A 20,574-nucleotide genomic window follows, 5' to 3' on the forward strand; every position below is an offset into this window, starting at 1 on the left:
GGGGCTTGACAAACAGCTGACCTAAGTAAAGAACTGAAATGTGTTCAAGGACTGACCTTCAAAAGCATTTCTTCATGTTGGGGATTATCAGAATCGTAGGATTCTCTGCGCAGTTTTTCCACATCTGCAATAAGGTTTCTGTAGCCAACAATTTGCAGAAGGCAAGCCTGAAGAGAGATTCCCAATCTAAGGTGTTAAAAAATAGAAGAAACACATATGAGGAAAAACAAAACATATTCTTTGGTGTTTGTTCACTTAATGTATGTACAATAGGGCTTTTCATATTTATATAATATTTAGGAAATTGCTCAAATAGGATCTAATAGAAGCACAATTTTTAACTGAAACTCCACATGGACAATTGTGGAAGTCAGTTAAAATTTACCTCTCATTCCAGTCTTTTCTTAAGTCAAATTGCAATAATATGGCTTAAAAACATGGGAGCTCTTTATGCAGGTGACTTGAAAGATGTAGAAAATACAGGTGGTCATAGTTTCTTAGGGATCATTTTACTCCCTTAGGTAGATACATCAGAAACTCTTCAGAAGGGTGTGTGTGGGCAGCTATTTAGTGTGAGAGAAAGTCCCAGGGGCTTAGGGGTAAGAGAAATTTCAAAACAAATGAAAGCAACAAAAATTAAAACACTTCTGCTTGCAAGCACCCCTGACAGATAAGTCAATGCCAAGAGAAAGAACTCACTACTTTACATTTCCCATTTCATTCGAACCACTCTACTTGTCTGAATGCTTTTTCTTATGCTGAAACCAAATGTGCTTTATTACAAAATGGTTCAAATGCTGTTCTCAGAGAAAATATATTTCCACATTTCCCTGCCACGTCTATTAATTTTAAGACAAATTCTTTCTTCCAGTCTCATCTCCAGGGTCTTATCTCAAATCCCCACTTTCTGCAGTTCCTTCTCATGGGACATGGTTTTCAGATGTTTTACTATCTTGCTCAGTCTTCTCTGAATGTACAGGTTGTTTGATTATCAGTCCCCTTAAAACATATCACTGGAACAAAAATCAACCTGGCAAGCATGACATAGAGATGATCATTATTTCCTATGATCTGAATGCTGTTTTTCTCTCCTATAACACAAAATGTGAAATAGAGTCTCCTTAAGCAGTCAAATAACATTACGAGTTCATTAAACAGGTGACTAAATAATCACCAAGATCCTGTTTTTCCATAAATTACTGTTACATAAATTACCCTCCTGTATTCATTTGATGGCTGCTAGTTTCCTTATAGTCATTCAACTTTGTGATTCAACAAAAGCAATTTCATATGATGCAAGCCAAGAATTACTGCTCAATATACTCTGACTTCTAATTCACTCACTAAATTTAAACATTTTTTGTTGGAATGGGGGGTCATCATAATCACAACGACAGTGTCATAACCATCTTTTTTGAGAGGGAAAAGATGTATAGAGTTTAACTCAAAGTTGAGGGCAATAGAAAATCTTATTTTAGGACTGTATGTTTATTTCAAACACAAAGGGCAGTGTCAGATAACCCAGAACACTAAACTGATATAAAACTGAATGTTCAATTTAAAAAAAAACCTAAATCTGATATTTAAACTTAGGAAAAAGGCACAGTGGTACTCATCACCCAGAAAATCAACAGAGGACAGAGAAGACAGTTAATTTGGAGGAAAGAGGAGAGTGGGAAAAATAAAAAAGAGAACAAGGGAGCCAATTCAATTTTACAGTAGTAATTCTTACCACCACCATAAGTGGCACCTGAAAAAATGTATAAAACAAAGTAAGGTTAATAGTAGTGATGGCTTGATAGATTACATGGTATTTCCCCCAGCTCTATTTCTTGATTTTTTTTCCAGAAAATTATTTAATTTTTTAAAGATCACATTTTGTCAATGTCAAACTGGAAAAAAAAAAACACTAAAATTCATATTCGGCTGTAAAATACAATCTATTGGGTCAGGGTCTAACCATAACCCTAAACGCTAACCCTAACCCTAATTTCTGCATTGTTGAAGTTTGCCATTTGATATTGGAATACAGTCTTAAATAAATGTGGCCATGTTATACATCATTTTAATGCACATTTCTTGCTTTACGTTTTTTGCTAATGACTTATTAGATGCTTTTTATTTTAAATTTATTTGACACTGTGGAAATGATGTTTAGGCAAAAAGCAAATCTGAACAATTTTCTCATTCGAGTTTATATGGATTGTAAAGCAATGGAGACAACTCACTGCATTTGGCCCAGGAACTGCTAATGAACATACAGTGCAGTGGTGGTTCAAGAAGTTTTGCAAAGAAGATGAGAGCCTTGGAATTGAGGAGCGCAATGGTCAGTCACTGGAAGCTGACAATGACCAACTGAGAGCAATCGTCGAAGCTGACCCTTTTAACACAAGAAGTTGGCAAAGAACTCAACATCAACCATTTTATGGTCATTCAGGATTTGAAGCAAATTGGAAAGGTGAATAAGCTCGATAAGTGGATACCTCATGAACTGACTGCAAATCAAAAATTGTCATTTTGAAGTGTTTTATTCTATGTAACAACAGCAAAGCTTTTCTTGATTGGATTGTGATGTGTGATGAAAGTGGATTTTATATGACAACTGGCAACAACCAGTTCAATGGCTGAACCAGAAGAAGCTACAAAGCACTTCTCACAGGCAAACTTGCATGAAAAAAAGGTCATGATCACTGTTTGACGGTCTGCTGCTGATCTGATCCACTACAGCTTTCTGAATCCCGCGAAACCATTACATCTGAGAAGTATGCTCAGCAAACTGAAGATTTGCACCGAAAACCGCAATGCCTGCAACCAGCACTGGCCTACAGAAAGGGCCCAATTCTCCACGACAATGCCCAACCACATGTTGCACAACCAAGACTTCAAAAGTTGAACAAACTGGGCTACGAAGTTCTGCGTATCCACTATGTTCACCTGACCTCTCAAAGTAAACTACTACTTTTTCAAGCAACTCAACAACTTTTTGCAAGGAAAACGCTTCTACAATCAGCAGGAGGCAGAAAATGCTTTCCAAGGGTTTGTCAAATCCCAAAGCATGGGTTTTTATGCTACAGGAATAAACAAACATTTCTCATTGGCAAAAATGTGTTGATTGTAATGGTTCCTATTTTGATTAATGAAGCTGTGTTTGAGCCCAGTTATAATGATTTAAAATTCACGGTCCAAAACCACAATTAAATACTACCTATAAAAGTTTTTTCTTCCTAAAGGAAATCAAAAGAATAGATGGTAAGGAAACACTTCTGAATGAAATATATAACTTTCATAAAAGAGACAGAAAAGATTTGCTATTAAATCTAACCCAATCTCTATAGGTCTAATATATCTCTCATGCCTAACTGTAATCTTAAATTTTAAATGAATTGCATTCTTACCACCATTTCAGAGAAATAAGTCAGTAGGTTTCAAAAAGACATTTACTATATAATTAAATCATATTTAATAAAGCTGAATAAGGGAAAGCAGCTAATTAGCTGAAGCATCTGCAGAAAATGCTATGGATACCATGTGGAAATGGAGTTTTGTGATGAGCAATTAGCTAGTACCTGGAATCCCTCCAACATAAGAGACCTATGCTAAGTGCACTCTGAATGTAACATCTGAAGTTCTTAAGTATGCACATCTAAAAGACAGTTTGACTGTTACCTACCTAAACTGTATCTGACTGTATCTGCATACAGAATTTATTCTACCCAATATCCTTAGACTAAAATTTTACAGAAAAATTCCTGTACCCAATGGAAAATATAAAGCTAATTTTAAATATCATATACATTTCCAAATGCATTTTAATACTTCCAAGATAAGACAACTAATTACAAAATTCTAAAGTCTTCATATAAAAGTCATCTCTCCTCCCACACATGTCTGTCTTCTTCACAAGCAGGTAATAACTGTCTCCAAGATTAACAGTCTGTCATGAACTGAAGAAATATTCTTCATAGAGCAGAGTCAGCTCAGGCACATTTACAATTTGTACATTTACTGTTAATGTAAAACATAGGCAGCATATGGAGTGACTGTTGATGAATGGGCACCCTTTATTTCATCTTCTGATATCAAGGGCGTCCATCAGATTTCTTACATTCATTGCACCTCAAAGCATAAACATAAATCACAACAGAATTACAAAGTTGCTGCTATTTACAAAAATGAAAAAGGCATCTTTTTTCTTTATTTTTCACCTGAAAGTCAAAACATGCAGATAATTATCTGGGGCAGAGAAAGGACAGAGAGAGAGAGAAAGCGTGTGTGAGAAAGTATTTAGAAACAGCATATTTAGAAATACTAAGTATGTGGCATGTGACTTCTGTTTTATATTTATAACATGATGAACATATTCTTACTGTGGATTTATGTCGGGGTTAATTTTTTTCAGTTCCATGATGTCGTCTATAGTTTTTTCAATAGCATCAGGATGAACACTCACTGAAGTCTGTAATAGCTAGAAAACAAGTTTAAATCAGTTCCCTTGTCATGAACACTAGTATCTTAAGTGGGGTCTAATTAAATTGGGGCTTCAAATATTTGTTTAAAGCTTAAAAACAAAAATTCATGTAGTCTTTAAATTCTAGTAAATTTGGTGTTTTTCTGAATAAGGTAATAAACATAAAACAAAAATACATAAGCTTGTTTTTTTTACCACTTCCATCTGTTTCAAGTTACTCACATAGAAATATTATATTTTCTTTTTCTCACTGAATACACATGGTTTCCATTGTTAATGAGTATATGTCTATGACTGTGTGAAGTACATAGGAGATACAGTCTTAAGGATGTCAAAGTTAAATATTCAAGAATCTTAAGAAACAAATTTTTCTTTCTTATGCGGGTGCTTAACTATGTGCTAGAAATGCTAGCATAGTGGCTTGGAAAATCTTGAGTATAAAGTTAAATGATTTGGATATTGAGGAAGTAGCAGAGAGATAACACTTCTCTTATTTCCATGGAATATTTATGATTTGGAATGAGATATAAAAAGGGATGAATTCAACAATGAAGTAATATGTGCAGCATAAATCTGTCTGGAAATTCATGAGTACCTGCTTTTAGATAAAAAGCACAGTGGTTTGTGATGGGAAAAAATTCTTTCTTCTCAGTTTGCCTTAGTATACATGTGCTCAGTCGCTCAGTTGTGTCCACCTCTTCGTGACTGCATGGACTGTAGCCTGCCAGGCTCCTCTGTCCATGGGATTTCCCAGGCAAGAATAGTAGAGGGGGTTGCTATTTCTTTCTCCAGGGAATATTCCTGACCCAGGGATTGAACCTGGGTCTCCTGCATTGCAGGCAGACTCTCTACCATCTGAGCCACCAGGGAAGCCCATAGCCAGAGGTATATTTTGTTTCTTAAAATTTTTACTTTTGGATGATTGGAGGTAAGCCTCCAAGTGAGAAGTTGCTGAAAAATACAGAAACAATTTTACTTACCTTACTTTTTGAATCTCTCAGTGATGTTTCTGGAAAAGAGATAATTTTAAAAGCTATTCAAATATTATCTTTTACAAGTGGTTTACAATTATTGTACTGAAATATAACACTGTATCCTCAATTACAGAAAGTCTACATTGTGCTTACTTCTTTGTTTCATGCTTACCAATTTTCATGGTTCTAGAAGCTCCAGGCTTGGTATTATAACAGATTCGTTGCAGTTCACATCTTCCAGTCAGTTTTCTCATTACAAATTTCAGGCAACGCCACAAAAATTTACAATAAAAAAACAGGCACACCTGGATCAGCATTCTGTCAAAAATAAAAGACAGCACTCTTCCAACGGAACTCTGGAAGAGAATAGAAAGCAGCCACCACCAGCAAGCAACAAGCCCAGAAGAAAACCAACCATTAGACTTCTTGGGTTCACACGCATATTTCATTATTTCAATCCCATGTTACTTTATTTGAGGTAGCTACAAAATCCATCATCAGGAGTGAAGCCCTAGGTCTGTAAGGACATACCTACTATGACAGCAAGCTCCAGAATGCCTATTCTAGTAAATTTGATACACCAACAGAGGGTGAAGCATGGAAATCCTTTCTTTTCCTACCTTTGGCTAAAAATATTTTTAAAACAAATCAGTACCTTGAATACAGAATCCTTGTGTTTTAGAAGCTGTCTCTCCTATAGCCATGGGGAAGAACATGCTATAGCAACTCTCATCTTCTGCCTCCATGAATAGCCTCTCAGCTCACCCTCGTAAATTTCCAGTTTTTCCTTGGTGCCTTTTTTGGCTGCTGTTTATTTCTTCCCTTGCTCCCATTTTTCTCCTTTCCTCTGCTTTTGTTTTGGTACTATTGTCCTCTTTAAGGCTCGATTGTGTGGCCACCTGTCTTTTCTGCTGACCAATCCCAATACTTCTTGGATGTGCCAGAATGCCTCCTTATCAGCTCACTGAACAAGCATGTTGACCTTTGGTTCTCCAACATTCTCTGATTTAAACTTTCCAAAACTCCCCCTCTTGACAAGTTTGTTCCGGGCTCCTGCTAAACAAAGTTTTCTTCATTGTACACCCTATCTCACTCCAATAAAGTATTGGAACTATACTTTAGGGGACAAACTATAAAATATATCGTCACCAATCATGTACTTATCCACAATGTCTCTGGCACATGTGAATTTGCATTTTATGGCAACTTTTAGTTTTTAATACAAGTCTACATATTTAATATGTGAATCTATATATTTACATATTTAATATGTAAGTCCACATATTTAGTTTTTAATATGTCTACTACTTCATGATACTGTTAGGAGTCTCAAATGACTCAGGCTATAGAGGTAAAGATTTATTATCCAGGAACTTGTATTCAACTCATCTTCTTTGAATACTAGAGTTTCCCTAGAAGGTAGAGTTGTTTTCCTAAAAGGCAGAATTATTTATAATACTTCTTATTGGTGTCATTTCTAAAAGATATTTTTCTCACATGTTCACTAATTTCCTCCAATTCTAACATAAGGTGATCCAGGGTCATTCAGATGAATTAGTGTAGTTAACTAATTAATTAGTGTAGTTAAGCCTCTGTGATGTGATGATTCCCTGATTTGAACAAATACCTTAATTGTGTTCCTTTGTTCAATTGCTCTGGCTCCAATACTTCGAACAGCTTAAGTTAAAAACAACAATTCCAACAAACTAACTTGTACAAAAGCATGAAGTTTATATCATATAAATGCAAAGGGAACAGAGGAAACATATAAGTAACCAAAACCGCTACACTAAAATATGAGAGAATCCTTTGTAGATAATAAAATTGGATTCTAGAGTACCTAATAACATAAAATATCCAAAGAACATGTATGGAATAATATATCTTTTCTTATAATAAATAAAACAAAAAATTTAATGATGATACACAAACAAGGAGAAACAGATTGGCAGGATATTCAACAAAAAGGTTAACAGAGGTTTGTCTGGGTAATGGAATTATGAGTAATTTTTACTTGCTTTTCTGGTTAAGTAATTTTCTTTTTAATATGTATATATTATTTTAGAAAAAAAAGAAAGTTATAACAGTGATCACCAAAAATCACTACAAACAAGTAGATATGAAATTTCTATATGAAGTCAGATTCTACTGAAAGACAAAAAAATGGATTTACTGTGTTGTGAAGTCTGCAATTCAACTGTTTTAGTCAAATATGTTCTAAGATCTGTTAAGATTTAGATTACCAGCTTCTAAAAAACATAACCCTGAAAATAATTAATGGAACATTTTAATTAGATGAGTAAGAAATTATACACAACTTCAACTCACTCTCTTGAAAAAATTTTCTATTTTTCCAACTATTGGATAGCTATGACAGAAGAAAAGATTGAGCAATATCCTTATTAACTGGTTATCAGCCAAATGGTAATGATATTAATAACTGGTTGGCATTAATCCTATTACTAAGTCAAAAATAAAGCTTTCCATGATATCTGCCCTTATGGTACCCATGTGCTACTTCCTGTAAAGTCTGTCTAGCATGTGGGCCGGCTGCTCAGATGAAGCCTCTTTTAAGTCTGTACATTAGGACTGCATAATAATCAGGTTCTTGTAGTACTAAATCTGCCTAGAGAAAAGATTCTAATTACTGTTTAAGGAGTATCTTTGTATTCACCCTATTTAGGTACAAGCCAATTAAGTTAAACTGCAGAAAATTTCCCCCATGCAAATTCTTCATCAGATCTATACAAAGATGTGGCTTGAGACCTAGAGGTGTCCTTCTAGGTGGCAGGAAGCAGTCAGATGTAGAGTGGCTTATAGCCCATCTATGATTTCTCCCACTGGCCTCCTTGCATATGAGAAGAAAATGCTTGGGGAATTATTTTGCATCAGACAATCTTACACAAAAGGAGAGAAAAGATATCATGTTCTATGCATTTTTTTTTTTCAGTTCCCCTGAGGATATTCACACAGTCAAAGACAACAACATCTGGTGGAAACCCACAATGAGGGGTTAAAGATGATGCCTCATTTCTTAGGGCTCACTGGCTCTGTAAAGTACATCACAACTCTCTCATATAATCACAGGAAGAATATCACCAATCATGAAAGAGAAATGCTCCTTTCAGTTGTGAAAGTGTTAGTCACTCAGTTGTGTCTGACTCTGTGACCACATGGGCTGTAGTCTGTTAGACTCCTCTGTCCATTAATTCTCCAGGCAGCAATACTGGAGTAGGTATCCATTGCCTTTTCCAGGGGATCTTCCAGATCCAGAGATTGAACCTGGGTCTCCTGCATTACAGGCACTGACTTTTATACACTGCTTCCTTACCCTTTCATAATTTCTGGGCTGATAGTCTAATTATGTTATTCATCAATACTATCCAGGATCTATTTTTATTTTTTCCCCTTGTTTTTCTAATTGGCCAACATGCCCATAAATATTTCATAAGCAACCAGCTTGTTATGGTAGGCACTGTACTTTCTTTCTATGTGAGGTATTTTCCAGCCAATCATCAGATCAAACCATGTTTTGCCAGATACTATTTATTTTGCATTTAGATCATAAACCTAAGGCATGGTCAGAGAAGGAAACATCAGTGCTACCTCTTAATTTGGAAGTCTTATTTTGATGAGAACAAGTACCCAAGTTGCTTCCTCATGAAAGGACCAGATCAGCAAAACCTCCATATGAGCACCTCAGGATGGCTGTTCCTCATCATCAAATGCTACCTACCAGGAGATCATTCCTTAAATGTTTGAATCTATTTCAGTGTGTTAATTATAAAGTTTGTGGGAAAACTGCTTAAGGTCCAGAGAACAATAAAAATGATTAAATATTTGGGAAGAATGTTAAAGTCGTTTGTCATGTTTACCCTGAAAAGGAAGAAATTAAGAAGTGGATCTTTAAATGCTCTTAAGAGATCCAACCTTAAGAGATCTCCTACATTCTGAGGGAGATTAGCCCCGGGAAGGAATTCCTTCTTTGAAAGGAATGATGCTAAAGCTGAAACTCTAGTACTTTGGCCACCTCATGCGAAGAGTTGACTCATTGGAAAAGACTCTGATGCTGGGAGGGATTGGGGGCAGGAGAAGAAGGGGATGACAGAGGATGAGATGGCTGGATGGCATCACTGACTCGATGGACTTGAGTCTGAGTGAACTCTGGGAGTTGGTGATGGACAGGGAGGCCTGGAGTGCTGCGATTCATGGGGTTGCAAAGAGTTGGACATGACTGAGCAACTGAACTGAACTGAACTGAAGCTAATCAGTAGTTGGTTTAGGAAAAAAGAAAGAAAGGAAGGAGGGAGAAAGGGAGAAAGGTGTGTCCCTTTCCATTCTGTGTTTAGGAATAGGAACTTTTGGATTTATAGTACTTTTCCTTCTTTTAATTTTATCTCCTTTCTGACTGCATGCTTGGAATGAAGGCATCTCAAATATACCTGTGTGGCAGATCCCATTTGCTTTCTTTAATCCTATCCTTCTGTTCCTATTCTTAGAAGAATTACTGCCATATATTCTTTACCACCTGAACCCTATGTTCAGAGGGTTTAAAGCGCAGCTTGTTTTGTTATTTCCTAACTTGAATCATCAAACCAACAGTCTTAGTTTTATTTAGGAAGATAGTTTGATTTATTCTTCATAACACTATCCTTAGTTTTCTTAGTTCTTATGGAAGATTCTCAAATCACTACTGTAAAGCTCTGCTATATTGTATAGGAACTTAACAATCAAATTCTCAAGACTAAAAAAAGAAAATACTGTCACATCTCCTGTTCTTTCATATGTGTGTGCTTTTGTGTGTGTGTGTGTTTGCCACGCTGCATGGCTTGCTGGATCATAGTTCTCTGCCCAGGAATTGAACCAAGGCCCACACTCAAAGCACAGAGTCCTAACTGCTGGCTTGTCAGGGAATTCCCACCATCTCCTATTTTTAACAACTATATGTACAGATAGCAGGTTTTTTGTGTTTGTTTCTCTTTTTTCAATCACAGCTTCTTGATCATGTTCCAAAAGGAGCTACTGCAGTTTCAAAGATGAATGCCTTGCTTAAGCACTGGAAGAATCTGATTTAACATAAGAGCTACTTATACAGTCTTATACAGGGCCCAGGGTTCATGTCCCTGTCCAGGAACAAAAAGTGAATAAATACACAAGAGCTACTTACTCATATTCTATTTCCAACATTTTCTGTTACTGTTATTTACTAATATGCTGCAGAGTGAAGTTTATGGCTGAATTCACAGCAATGTCCTTCCATAAGGCAAAAATGATCACTTTTATCATTTAACATTCATCCCCTAGTTTGCACAAGAATAGCCACCCAATGTAAATTATTCAAAATGAATCCTATCTCTACCAAATAAAAGTGAGCTCCTGTCTCGTGCGTCTTTGTTAGGGGAATCCATTCAGCAGTGATAAGGCCTCGAAAACAGGAGATGTACCTAGGACCCTGTGGTCTCCTGTTTGTGGGGTGGGGGTGTGGTACCTGTACACTACTCCATCATCTTAAATTTGTGACTCTGATATCTTCTTTTGAAACAGGAAGAGAAAAGTAGCTTATTTTGAACAGTTTCAATGAATTTGCTACTGAAAGTTAATTCTTGCTTGAAGGAATCCTATAATAAACAAGAAATACACTACTGGTGAGGAAAGACACATACAAAATAATCACAATTCTTGGATCAAAACAACTTTCTTAAATGAAATACTTTCATCTGAATGGCCATAAAGAACAGCAGACTACTGAATGTTTCCAACATCACATGTACTTTCTGAAATAACATTTTAAAAATTTTTAGTTGCTCTATTGAAGTTCCCAATTAGGAGCACTGGCAGTCAGTTGGAAATTAACTCATCAACAGGTATTTGGCCTAGTAAATGGGTCCTTCTAAATAATGAGAATCCATAGGAAAAGAGGCTCTGGAGGACTTGATACATGGATTAGAAATGTGAAATCATACAAATAAACCATTTGTGGGCCTCTAGAGAAACAAGATTATCTCCCTCACATTAAGCAGCAGTGAGGCAGTATGCAGCCCCTTGGATGGAATTCCATCATTCTTTTTTTTTTTTTTTTGGCCTTGTGGCATGTGCTATCTTAGTTGCCTGACCAGGGATGGAACCTGCATGCCCTGAAGTAGAAGCACAGTGTCCCAGCCACTGCACCAGCAAGGAGGTCCCTCTCCAGCTCTTTTCCATCATTCTTTATCTGAAAAGACATGCTGCCTTCTAAAATTAGTGGGTATAAATCTATCATGGATAGACATTATTCCAAATGCTATTGCTATAGTAAAGGGCACTATTTTTTAATTCTGGGACATTTTATATGAGGGATTAGGGAGCAATAGCTGACTGTGGTATGACTGAAATAATAATGGTTTATTCTTTTCCTTTCAAAGAAGAGAGACATAAGCTTCTCTTAAATTGCTAATGAGATCACTATTTAATTAAAAACAATTTAAAATCCATCCATTTTACAAGATTTATTTTTAAAATTCAGGTTTTTTTTTCTATTTGGACAACATACTTACTAGTTTATTTATAAGAGAATCAGCAAACACATTATGCTTTGACATTTAGGAAGCATTTAGACAAGGGGACTGACCAAGATGGCAGAGTAGGAAGACTGCTTGCTCACCTCCTTCCATGGCGCACCAAACTTGTAACTATTTACAGAGCAACAGTTGATAAGACCAGAAGACTAGCAGAAAAGATCTTCTACAACTAAAGATATAAAGAAGGAACCACAACAAGACAGGTAGGAGGGGTGGAGATGAGGCACAGTCAGACCCCTGGGTAGATGACCCAGAAATGACAGAACAATCACAACTGCAGAGGGTCTCCACATGGAGCAAAGAGGTCAAGCCCAACATTAGACTTCCCAGTCTGGGGATCCTGCACCAGGAAGATGATCACCAAAAGGTTAAGGTCTGAAGGCCAATCAGGGGACCCGGAGAGCGGTAGGAAAAAGACCTCACTGTTAAAGGGCACACACAAAATCTCACGGGGCTTCCCTGGTGGCTCAGGTAAAGAATCTGCCTGCTAATGCAGGAGATGCTGGTTTGATTTCTAGGTCAGGAAGATCTCCAAGAAGAAAATGGCAATCAGTCCAGTAAAGTTTCCATGGACAGAGGAGCCTGGTAGGCTACAGTCCATGGAATCCCAAAGAGTCAGACATGACTGAGTGACTCAACAACAACACAGAATCTCACACGCTCTGGCAACCAGGGCAGAAGCAGTCATTTGAAAGGAGCCTGGGTCAGACCTACCTGCTGATCTTGGAGAGCCTTTTGGAGAGGCAGGAGGCAACTGGAGCTCACCCTGGGGACACAGACACTGGCAGCAGCCATTGTGGGGAGTGTGTCCTACCATAGGGACATGTGTGCTGGCAAGTGACATTTTAGAATCCTCCCTGGAACTTATTAGCTCTGGGACCTGGCCCTACCCACCGGCCTGTCAGCAGCAGTACTGGGATGCCTTAGGCTAAGCAATCAGCTGGGTAGGAACACGGTCCCATCTACCAACAGGACTACTGCCTTAAGACCCCTGCCCACTAGAGGGCCCAGGACCTGGCCCCACACACCAGGGCACTAGCACTAGCCCTAGGACCCCAGGGCCTCAGCCCTGTCCACCAGCATGCTGACACCAGCTTCAGGACCCTGGGTCCTACAGCCTGAGACCCCAGGACCAGGGCTCACCCACCAGGAGACAGACACCACTTCCAGGACCACGGCAGTACCCCCACAGCCTAACATGTCACAACCCAGCCTATCCAACAGCAGGCCAACACCAGTTCTAAGACCTCTGAGCCAGGCACCCTAGGATCCAGCCCCTAGATCACTAGTGGGATTATACAAGCTTTGGGACACCCCAGACCCTGCAGCCAGCTGTGTCAGGAGTTGGCCTCACCCAGCAACACACAAGACACCACCCTACATCAGCTCCAGGACCCCCAGGGCTATGCAGCCGGAGAACCCAGAACCTGGCTCTGCCTACCCCAGGCTGATAGGATACCAGTTCTGAGACATTTTGAACACCTCAGCCAGTCATTGTGGGATCCAGCCCACTCACCAATGAGCTGAAACTATCTGGGGACACTCCAGGCCCTGCAGTGGGCCATATAATGAACAGGCTCCGGCCATCAGCAGACCAACATTTGATCAAACACCCCCAGCCCCACAAACACTTGTCCTGGATCCCAGGTCAACCCACAGGAGGGCCAACACTAGCCTCTGGAATCCCCAAAGTGCTATCTTGTGACCCATCCCTGCCACCAGCTGCCAGCAGCTTCTGCACAAAGCAGGCTTTGCAACCAACTGACCAAGGCAGGGGTAGGGGTGAGAGGTAAGAATAGCCATGCCTACCAGACCATCTACAGTATTCAGCCCACTGCAGTAGAAGGTGGAGAAGTAAATGGCAACCCACTCCAGTACTCTTGCCTGGAAAATTCCATGGATGGAGGAGCCTCGAGGCTATAGTCCATGGGGTCACAAAGAGTCGGATACAACTGTGTGACTTCACTTTCTTTCTTTCTATAGTTCCTTTTGGGGAAGGAAATGGCAACCCACTCTGATGTTCTTGCCTGGAGAATCCTATGGATGGAGGGGCTGGTGGGCTACAGTCTATGGGGTTGCAAAGAATCAGACACGACTAAGCAACTAACACACACACAGTATAAGGATGCATGTAGTCCACATAGGGGGCACCCCAAGAGCACTGAGCTCTGGTAATAAGAGGTGAGTGTACTGCTGAGATACATAAGACATCACCTATGAAAGACCAGTTCTCCAAGGTCAGAAAACAAAACAAACCTTCCAAATACATGGAAATAAAAACAGCAGAAACTGGAGCCTATTATACAGAGTCAAGTAAGCCAGAAAGAAAAACACCAATACAGTATACTAACACATACATATAGAATTTAGAAAGATGGTAACGATAACCCTGTATGCCAAGACAGCAAAAGAGACACAGATGTATAGAACAGTCTTTTGGACTCTGTGGGAGAGGGAGAGGGAGGGATGATTTGGAAGAATGGCATTGAAACATGTAGATTATCATATGTGAAACAAATCGCCAGTACAGGTTCGAGGCATGAGACAGGGTGCTCAGGGCTGGTGCACTGGGATGACTCAGAGGGATGGGATGGGGAGGGCGGTGGGAGGGGGATTCTGGATGGGGAACACATGTACACCTGTGGCGGATTCATGTCAATGTATGGCAAAACCACCACAATATTGTAAAGTAATTAGCCTTCAATTAAAACAAATAAATTTATATTAAAAAAATAAAAATAAAAACAGCAAATCAGGCAAAATGAGATGGCAGAGAAATATCTTCCAAAGGAACAAGATAAAACCCCAGAAGAACTAGGTGAAGTAGAGATAGACAATCTACCTGATAAAGAGGTAAAGTTAATGACTTAAAGATGTGCAAAGAACTTGGCAGAAGATCGGATGAACAGAGTAAGAAATCAGAATTTTTTAATAAAGATTTAGAAAATATTAAGAAGAACCAAACAGAGGTGAAGAATACAATAATTGAAATAAGAAATACTCTAGAAAGAATCAACAGTAGCTTAGATGAGAGAGAAGACAATGGCACCCACTCCAGTACTCTTGCTTGGGAAATCCCATGGACGGAGGAGCCTGGTGGGCTACAGTCCATGGGGGTCACGAAGAGTTGGACACAACTGAGGGACTTCACTTTCACTTTTCACTTTCATGCACTGGAGAAGGAAATAGCAACCCACTCCAGTATTCTTGCCTGGAGAATCCCAGGGACGGGAGCCTGGTGAGCTGCCGTCTATGGGGTTGCACAGAGTCAGACACGACTGACGTGACTTAGCAGCAGCAGCAGCAGCTTAGATGAGACACAGGAACAAATCAGTGAGCTGGAAACACAATAGTGGAAATCACTGAAGCTAAACAGAGAAGAAAAACAAATGAGGCCAGTTTAAGAGATCTCTGCGACCACATCAAGTATACTAACATTCACATTACATGGGTCCCAGAAAGAGAAAAGAGAGAAAGGGACAGAGCATATATCTGAAGACCTAAGAGTTGAAAAAGTCCCTAACCTGGGAAAGCAAACAGACAGGGCAGGAGAACTAATATTGTAGGTTCAAAAAACATGTCATGGCAAGCTCTGATGAGATCACCTATAGGAAACTGCCTAGAAAACTATTCAGGTTAACATATTCCAATAAGGGTATGGATACTTTGTTTTAATACAGGAAACAAAATAATTTGAAATATATATGTGTAAACGTGTGTACCTCTGTATGGGTCTATATATAATATATACACATACATAGATATATATATGTATGTATGTATACATGTGTATATTTATGTATGTATATACACATGTGGTGTGTATGTATGTGTCCTAAAAAAAAAAAGAGAAAACTATGGCTAAAAGTACCAGTCTACAATGAGAGAGGTATTCGGGTGCACCATAAATCTACCATTTTTTCAGGACTTTGCTTCAACATCCAAAAAATATGCTCAGTTAAAGTCTCAACTGAGGCTAGTCAAATTCTGGAAGAACTACATGAACCTGCACCTTCAGCCCGGCAAAAGCAGTGGAAATTAGTTGGTGCTGAATGGAAATGCTACCCAAATAAATATGGAAGTGTCTGAAGTCTGACTTCAAATCTACCCTCAATACTGTATGACTGTGCACAAGCTACTCATAATGGAAGGAATGGACTAGATATCTGGCTCTAAGATAAAGTTAGACATATGTTTCAAGGAAAAATATTTTTTTTTTTTTTTTTTTGGTCTGACATCTTTTTATATAAGGGCTTCCCTAATGGCTCAAACAGTAAAGAATCCACCTGCAATGCAGGAGACCCAGGTTCGATCCCAGGGTTGGGAAGATCCCCTGGAGAAGGAAATGGCAACCAACTCTAGCATTCTTGCCTGGAGAATTCCATGGACAGAGGAGCCTGGTGGGCTACAGTCGAGGGCGTCACAAAAGAGTCGGACACGACTGAGTGACTAACTTTCACTTTCAGGTTCATCTTTTTCTTTAAGGTCCATATTATTTCTTGGTGAAAGTGTTACCATGCTTCTGGGCTGTTTTATGCCATGCTTCCAAAGGTGTCCAAGAACTGCCCCCCAAATTTATCTTTGCACCTTATCTTGTACTCATCCTAAAAAGGATTTACAGCCAATAAGCCTTGACCACTTGATGCTTGTGGCAGCTGGTCATACTTTCTTAGGCTTTGCTCATAGCACTTTCTCCATCTATTACATCCTCTATCTCTTTCCTTCAACATCAACTCAGTGAAGCCTTCCCTGAATATTCCTGTCACAAAATAGCTGCAGCATGTCACCAATCACATTCCTTCTTACATCTTAATTTTTAAGTGTGGCTTTATGTCGTTACCAAGTGGTATGCTACTTTAGAGAAGAGGCCACCTCATATTCACTTTTGTATCACCCAGAACACCTCACAACAGGCATACAGTAAGGGAGTAACATGATACAGATATTAAGAGAAAAAACTTTGACGTCAGATAGGCGTGCATTCAATATCTGTGTGCTTTGCATGAGTTTTTTTTAGCTTTGTTGTTAAACTTTTTGCCCCATGCTATAAAGTGAAGTATTAATTCCTCTTTTATTACAGTTGTTATGAAGAGAAAATAAAAGTTAAAATGTGGCATAGTACTAGAATTATTAGTAGTACTAAATGTTACTAATTCAATCAGTGGATGAAGATATTAATCAAGTGTGAATGACTTCTAAAACTCCATTTACAGATATTTTTGTGAACTGGAAGCCTGTATCTATTAATCATAGCAGGGAAATACTGTTTCTCCCTCTATTGTTTCATAGCCAGTACAAGTCTGCTCTATATCTCAGTTTCTCCCATGGAGGTTTGAGGTTGGCAGATGTTTTCACTTTCCTCTCTTCTGCTTAAGGAAGGAAAGTAACCAGTAAGGTCCATGCCAAGAAACTGAGATCTTGAGGCTGAAATAGCTGGAAGCAATTATTTATATGGGGTGACTCCTAATATCCCCTTTATTAGAAAAATTCAAAATTAATAATGTTCCAGTGACCTTAAATGTATATAATCTCAATAACTAAATTCTAGTAAAGGAAAAGATCTTGATACAAGTCCTCTCTGTTATAAACATCAATTGAATTGAAATTAATGAAATATATTAAATAAACTAAACTCTAAGCTTCAGTTCTATTTTGGACTCAAAAAGTGTCCCCTCTTTGTGATCAGACATAGACACACTTTCTTCTCAGTTTTATCCCGTGTTTTTTTTTAATGCAGATCATGGCTAAAGTCATACTGGGTGACTATGGGGTACTTATCCAATATCCCATATCTAATGTCAACTTAAAACACACCCTTCATCTGGGTGTATTAATCCTATAGCATTTATTTCTAATATCTCATGTCATGTTTTTTCTATTCCCTTAAGCTTTGAGTAGTTACACCATTAACATATGTGATGGTAGCAGGTAGTCAGAGAGAAGAGTGTGGGCTCCATGTACCTTAAATGTGGATTAAAACTCATTTTTTCCCACACTTGGTTTCTTTAAGATTAACTTCATTTTTTCTGAGGCTGTACATCACCTCAGAAATTGCTCATTCTAGAATTAGACAGATTAATCACTCTGTGGGCTTTTAAATGATGCCAATTCTCCTCAGTGAAAGTCAACTCCTTATTCTGCATAATATATTTGCTGAGCTCAGGAATTAACACATGATTTGTTCAAGTTATATTTATGTAACTATCTCTTTAGTTCCAATGTAAAGATTGCCAAATTGTCCAGCATCTGTAGGAACGGACCACAGGGAACAGAAGGCAATCTAAATTACCTGATAGGGCCTGTGATGCAGGATTCTTGCTTCTTGCCCTCTTATTCCTCCAAATCCCACAAACATTAACATATAATGAATACACACAAGTTATAACTTAATAAGAATTAAAAACAAAAATTAAAGTCAAAAGCAATAATTAACTAAGAAGAAATGATGATTGAGTTTCCTTTTGTTATTTCAAAACCAAGGATTAACGAGAAAATCCTCATTTCTTTCTTGATGTGTAGCTTCTTTTCCTAGCTTCAGTTTCAATGTTAAGTAAAGTTTATACGACAAATGTGCCAAGTTAAAAGAGAACAATTTGTATGAGAACACATAACTGATAGGGATATGCCAGTTCCATCACCCTTGGTGCTGCTCTGTGTGAAATTAGAGTGGTAGATTTCCCACTGTATCGGTTTTAAATCATAAAATACAAATTAATATTAAAAATATAATCTCTATACCTACGCAACTTAACATAATCTAACAGAAACAAATGCTATTTCTCTTTAAATGGCTGGTTTTGAGGCCACTCAGGTTTTTTTTTAAAACAAATAAAACATTGAAGAAGAAATTCAGTAGTTCAAGGCTTGGTACACACTTCACCACTACCACCCCCGTTTTACAAAAGGAACTCCTAATCTTCAACCAGTATTAAAGCTCTCTGTTAATATGATTCTACAACTAAAAAACACCACATTTACATTCAAGGGAGATTTATAGTTACTAATTTTTCATGAATGTGTAAACAGATAGGTTAATTGCCATGGCAACCAAAAATGTATGAGTTAAATACTTTGATGGTAAATGTCCCAGTGATTTTTCAAATACTATCTTTTTACACATCTAAAATAAACAGGTTGAGGAACATTCGGTACAACAAAGTAAATGCTAATGTATGTAAATAATTTAGTTCTAACCTTCTGAGAGGTTTTCACAATTCTAAGATTGGATAAACACCAGTAGCCAACCAAAACATAGTGAATTCCACACAAATAATTTAGGTGCTCCAGAAATAACAATGCAATGAAAACCAGTGGGAAAAAGAAAATCTTAAATTGCATCTACTGAAAGAATTAAATCATTTCCTAAAAGAAATAAGCCAACTAATTATTTTCTTAGAGAAAATAGCCAGAACAAGGGATAAGAATATGAAATATAGGTAGGTCACCATCTTGCAGGAAAGAAACTCAATATTGTAGAGGGTGTGTTTTATTTTCTAACATTCAGGACCAAATTAACTTTATTTTGTCATATTTTAATTTAATGTAAAATTTCTCTGAGCATTTTATTTATAGAACTGTGAATGACAGTCAATACTCTTAAAAATAATTATGACTATATGTCCAACTAAATAGCTTTCAAAACAAAACAAGATCATTCTAAAATACACAAACATATATGGCACCCTATACAGCATAATATTCAGGGAACCAAAAATTAGTGCAGATCTCAGAGGCATCACTGAGGCAGGCAAAGCAAAAGCTTAGAATATATATTTTTCTCCAAAAATGAAGATTTGAAAATGCTTGTATGGATTGGCCGGCCAACCAAAATCTATATTTAAAATTACTTTTTTCAAAGAAAAAGATTCTATACAAATTATACTGATTCCTTGACTACTAATTCCTCAAACCTAAACCATCGAAGTATACCTGCCCCATGCTTTTGTGCCTATATTCTCTTGTGATCTCCTATTTGCAAGTATTCTCTCCTAGCATCAGTATGCATATAAAGTTGGCAGAAGGAACTCTATGGCCAAATCATTCTTAGCCAAAACGATGCTATTACATGCAATCCAAAGAGACCTGCTTATAGGATCACAAATGGTGAACAGAAATACTATACTAATTGTTAAGGAAGTCTCTCCATTTCATAAGGCTCATCCAGGAAACCATTAATACTCACCTCAAGAAGTGCTTCATTGTGACTATTTTGATTATCCAGATGTTATACAAACTGGTCGTAAGTGTCTCCAAATTTGCCTTTGTCAAAGTAAACTGTGGGAAGAAATTAGATATATTTACTGTTAATGGGGCTAGAAAAATCAAATTTCTGCTAATCTTAGTAAGCAGATAAGGTGCTATGTACCCAAAACTTTTAACAACCAAACTGACCACACAGCAATGTAATTCAATAGGTGGAGATTAAAGCTAAAGCCTTTCACTTTATAATTACACAATATCTTTCAAGTCGCTTGCTGGAGAAATTGTTAGTTTCAAGAGCAATCTCTTCAAAAGTAAACTTTTCATCTATTTTGGATACTGTTCCTATATCTTGAAGAATAGTATTTATATGAAA

At 37.8% G+C, this 20,574-nt stretch overlaps 1 protein-coding gene across 2 annotated transcripts in view; it reads right to left on the bottom strand.

Moving 5' to 3' along the window:
• Positions 1-20,574, bottom strand: part of ELMOD1 (ELMO domain containing 1) — an 89,370-nt gene that overhangs the window by 43,383 nt on the left and 25,413 nt on the right. Inside the window, exons 2-6 of one of the 2 annotated variants that reach the window (XM_005900483.3) lie at positions 20,182-20,273; positions 5,615-5,760; positions 5,449-5,477; positions 4,368-4,465; positions 57-186 (exon numbers count right to left, since the gene is read on the bottom strand). In XM_005900483.3, coding sequence (XP_005900545.1) covers positions 57-186; positions 4,368-4,465; positions 5,449-5,477; positions 5,615-5,760; positions 20,182-20,198 — 420 coding nt within the window. In that variant the 5' untranslated portion in view covers positions 20,199-20,273. Of the gene's footprint in view, positions 1-56; positions 187-4,367; positions 4,466-5,448; positions 5,478-5,614; positions 5,799-20,181; positions 20,274-20,574 lie in introns of both variants that reach the window. The other variant, XM_070383218.1, reaches the window with a different exon arrangement.

This window comes from Bos mutus, chromosome 15 (genome assembly GCF_027580195.1).
Source record: "Bos mutus isolate GX-2022 chromosome 15, NWIPB_WYAK_1.1, whole genome shotgun sequence".
NCBI lineage: Eukaryota > Metazoa > Chordata > Mammalia > Artiodactyla > Bovidae > Bos > Bos mutus.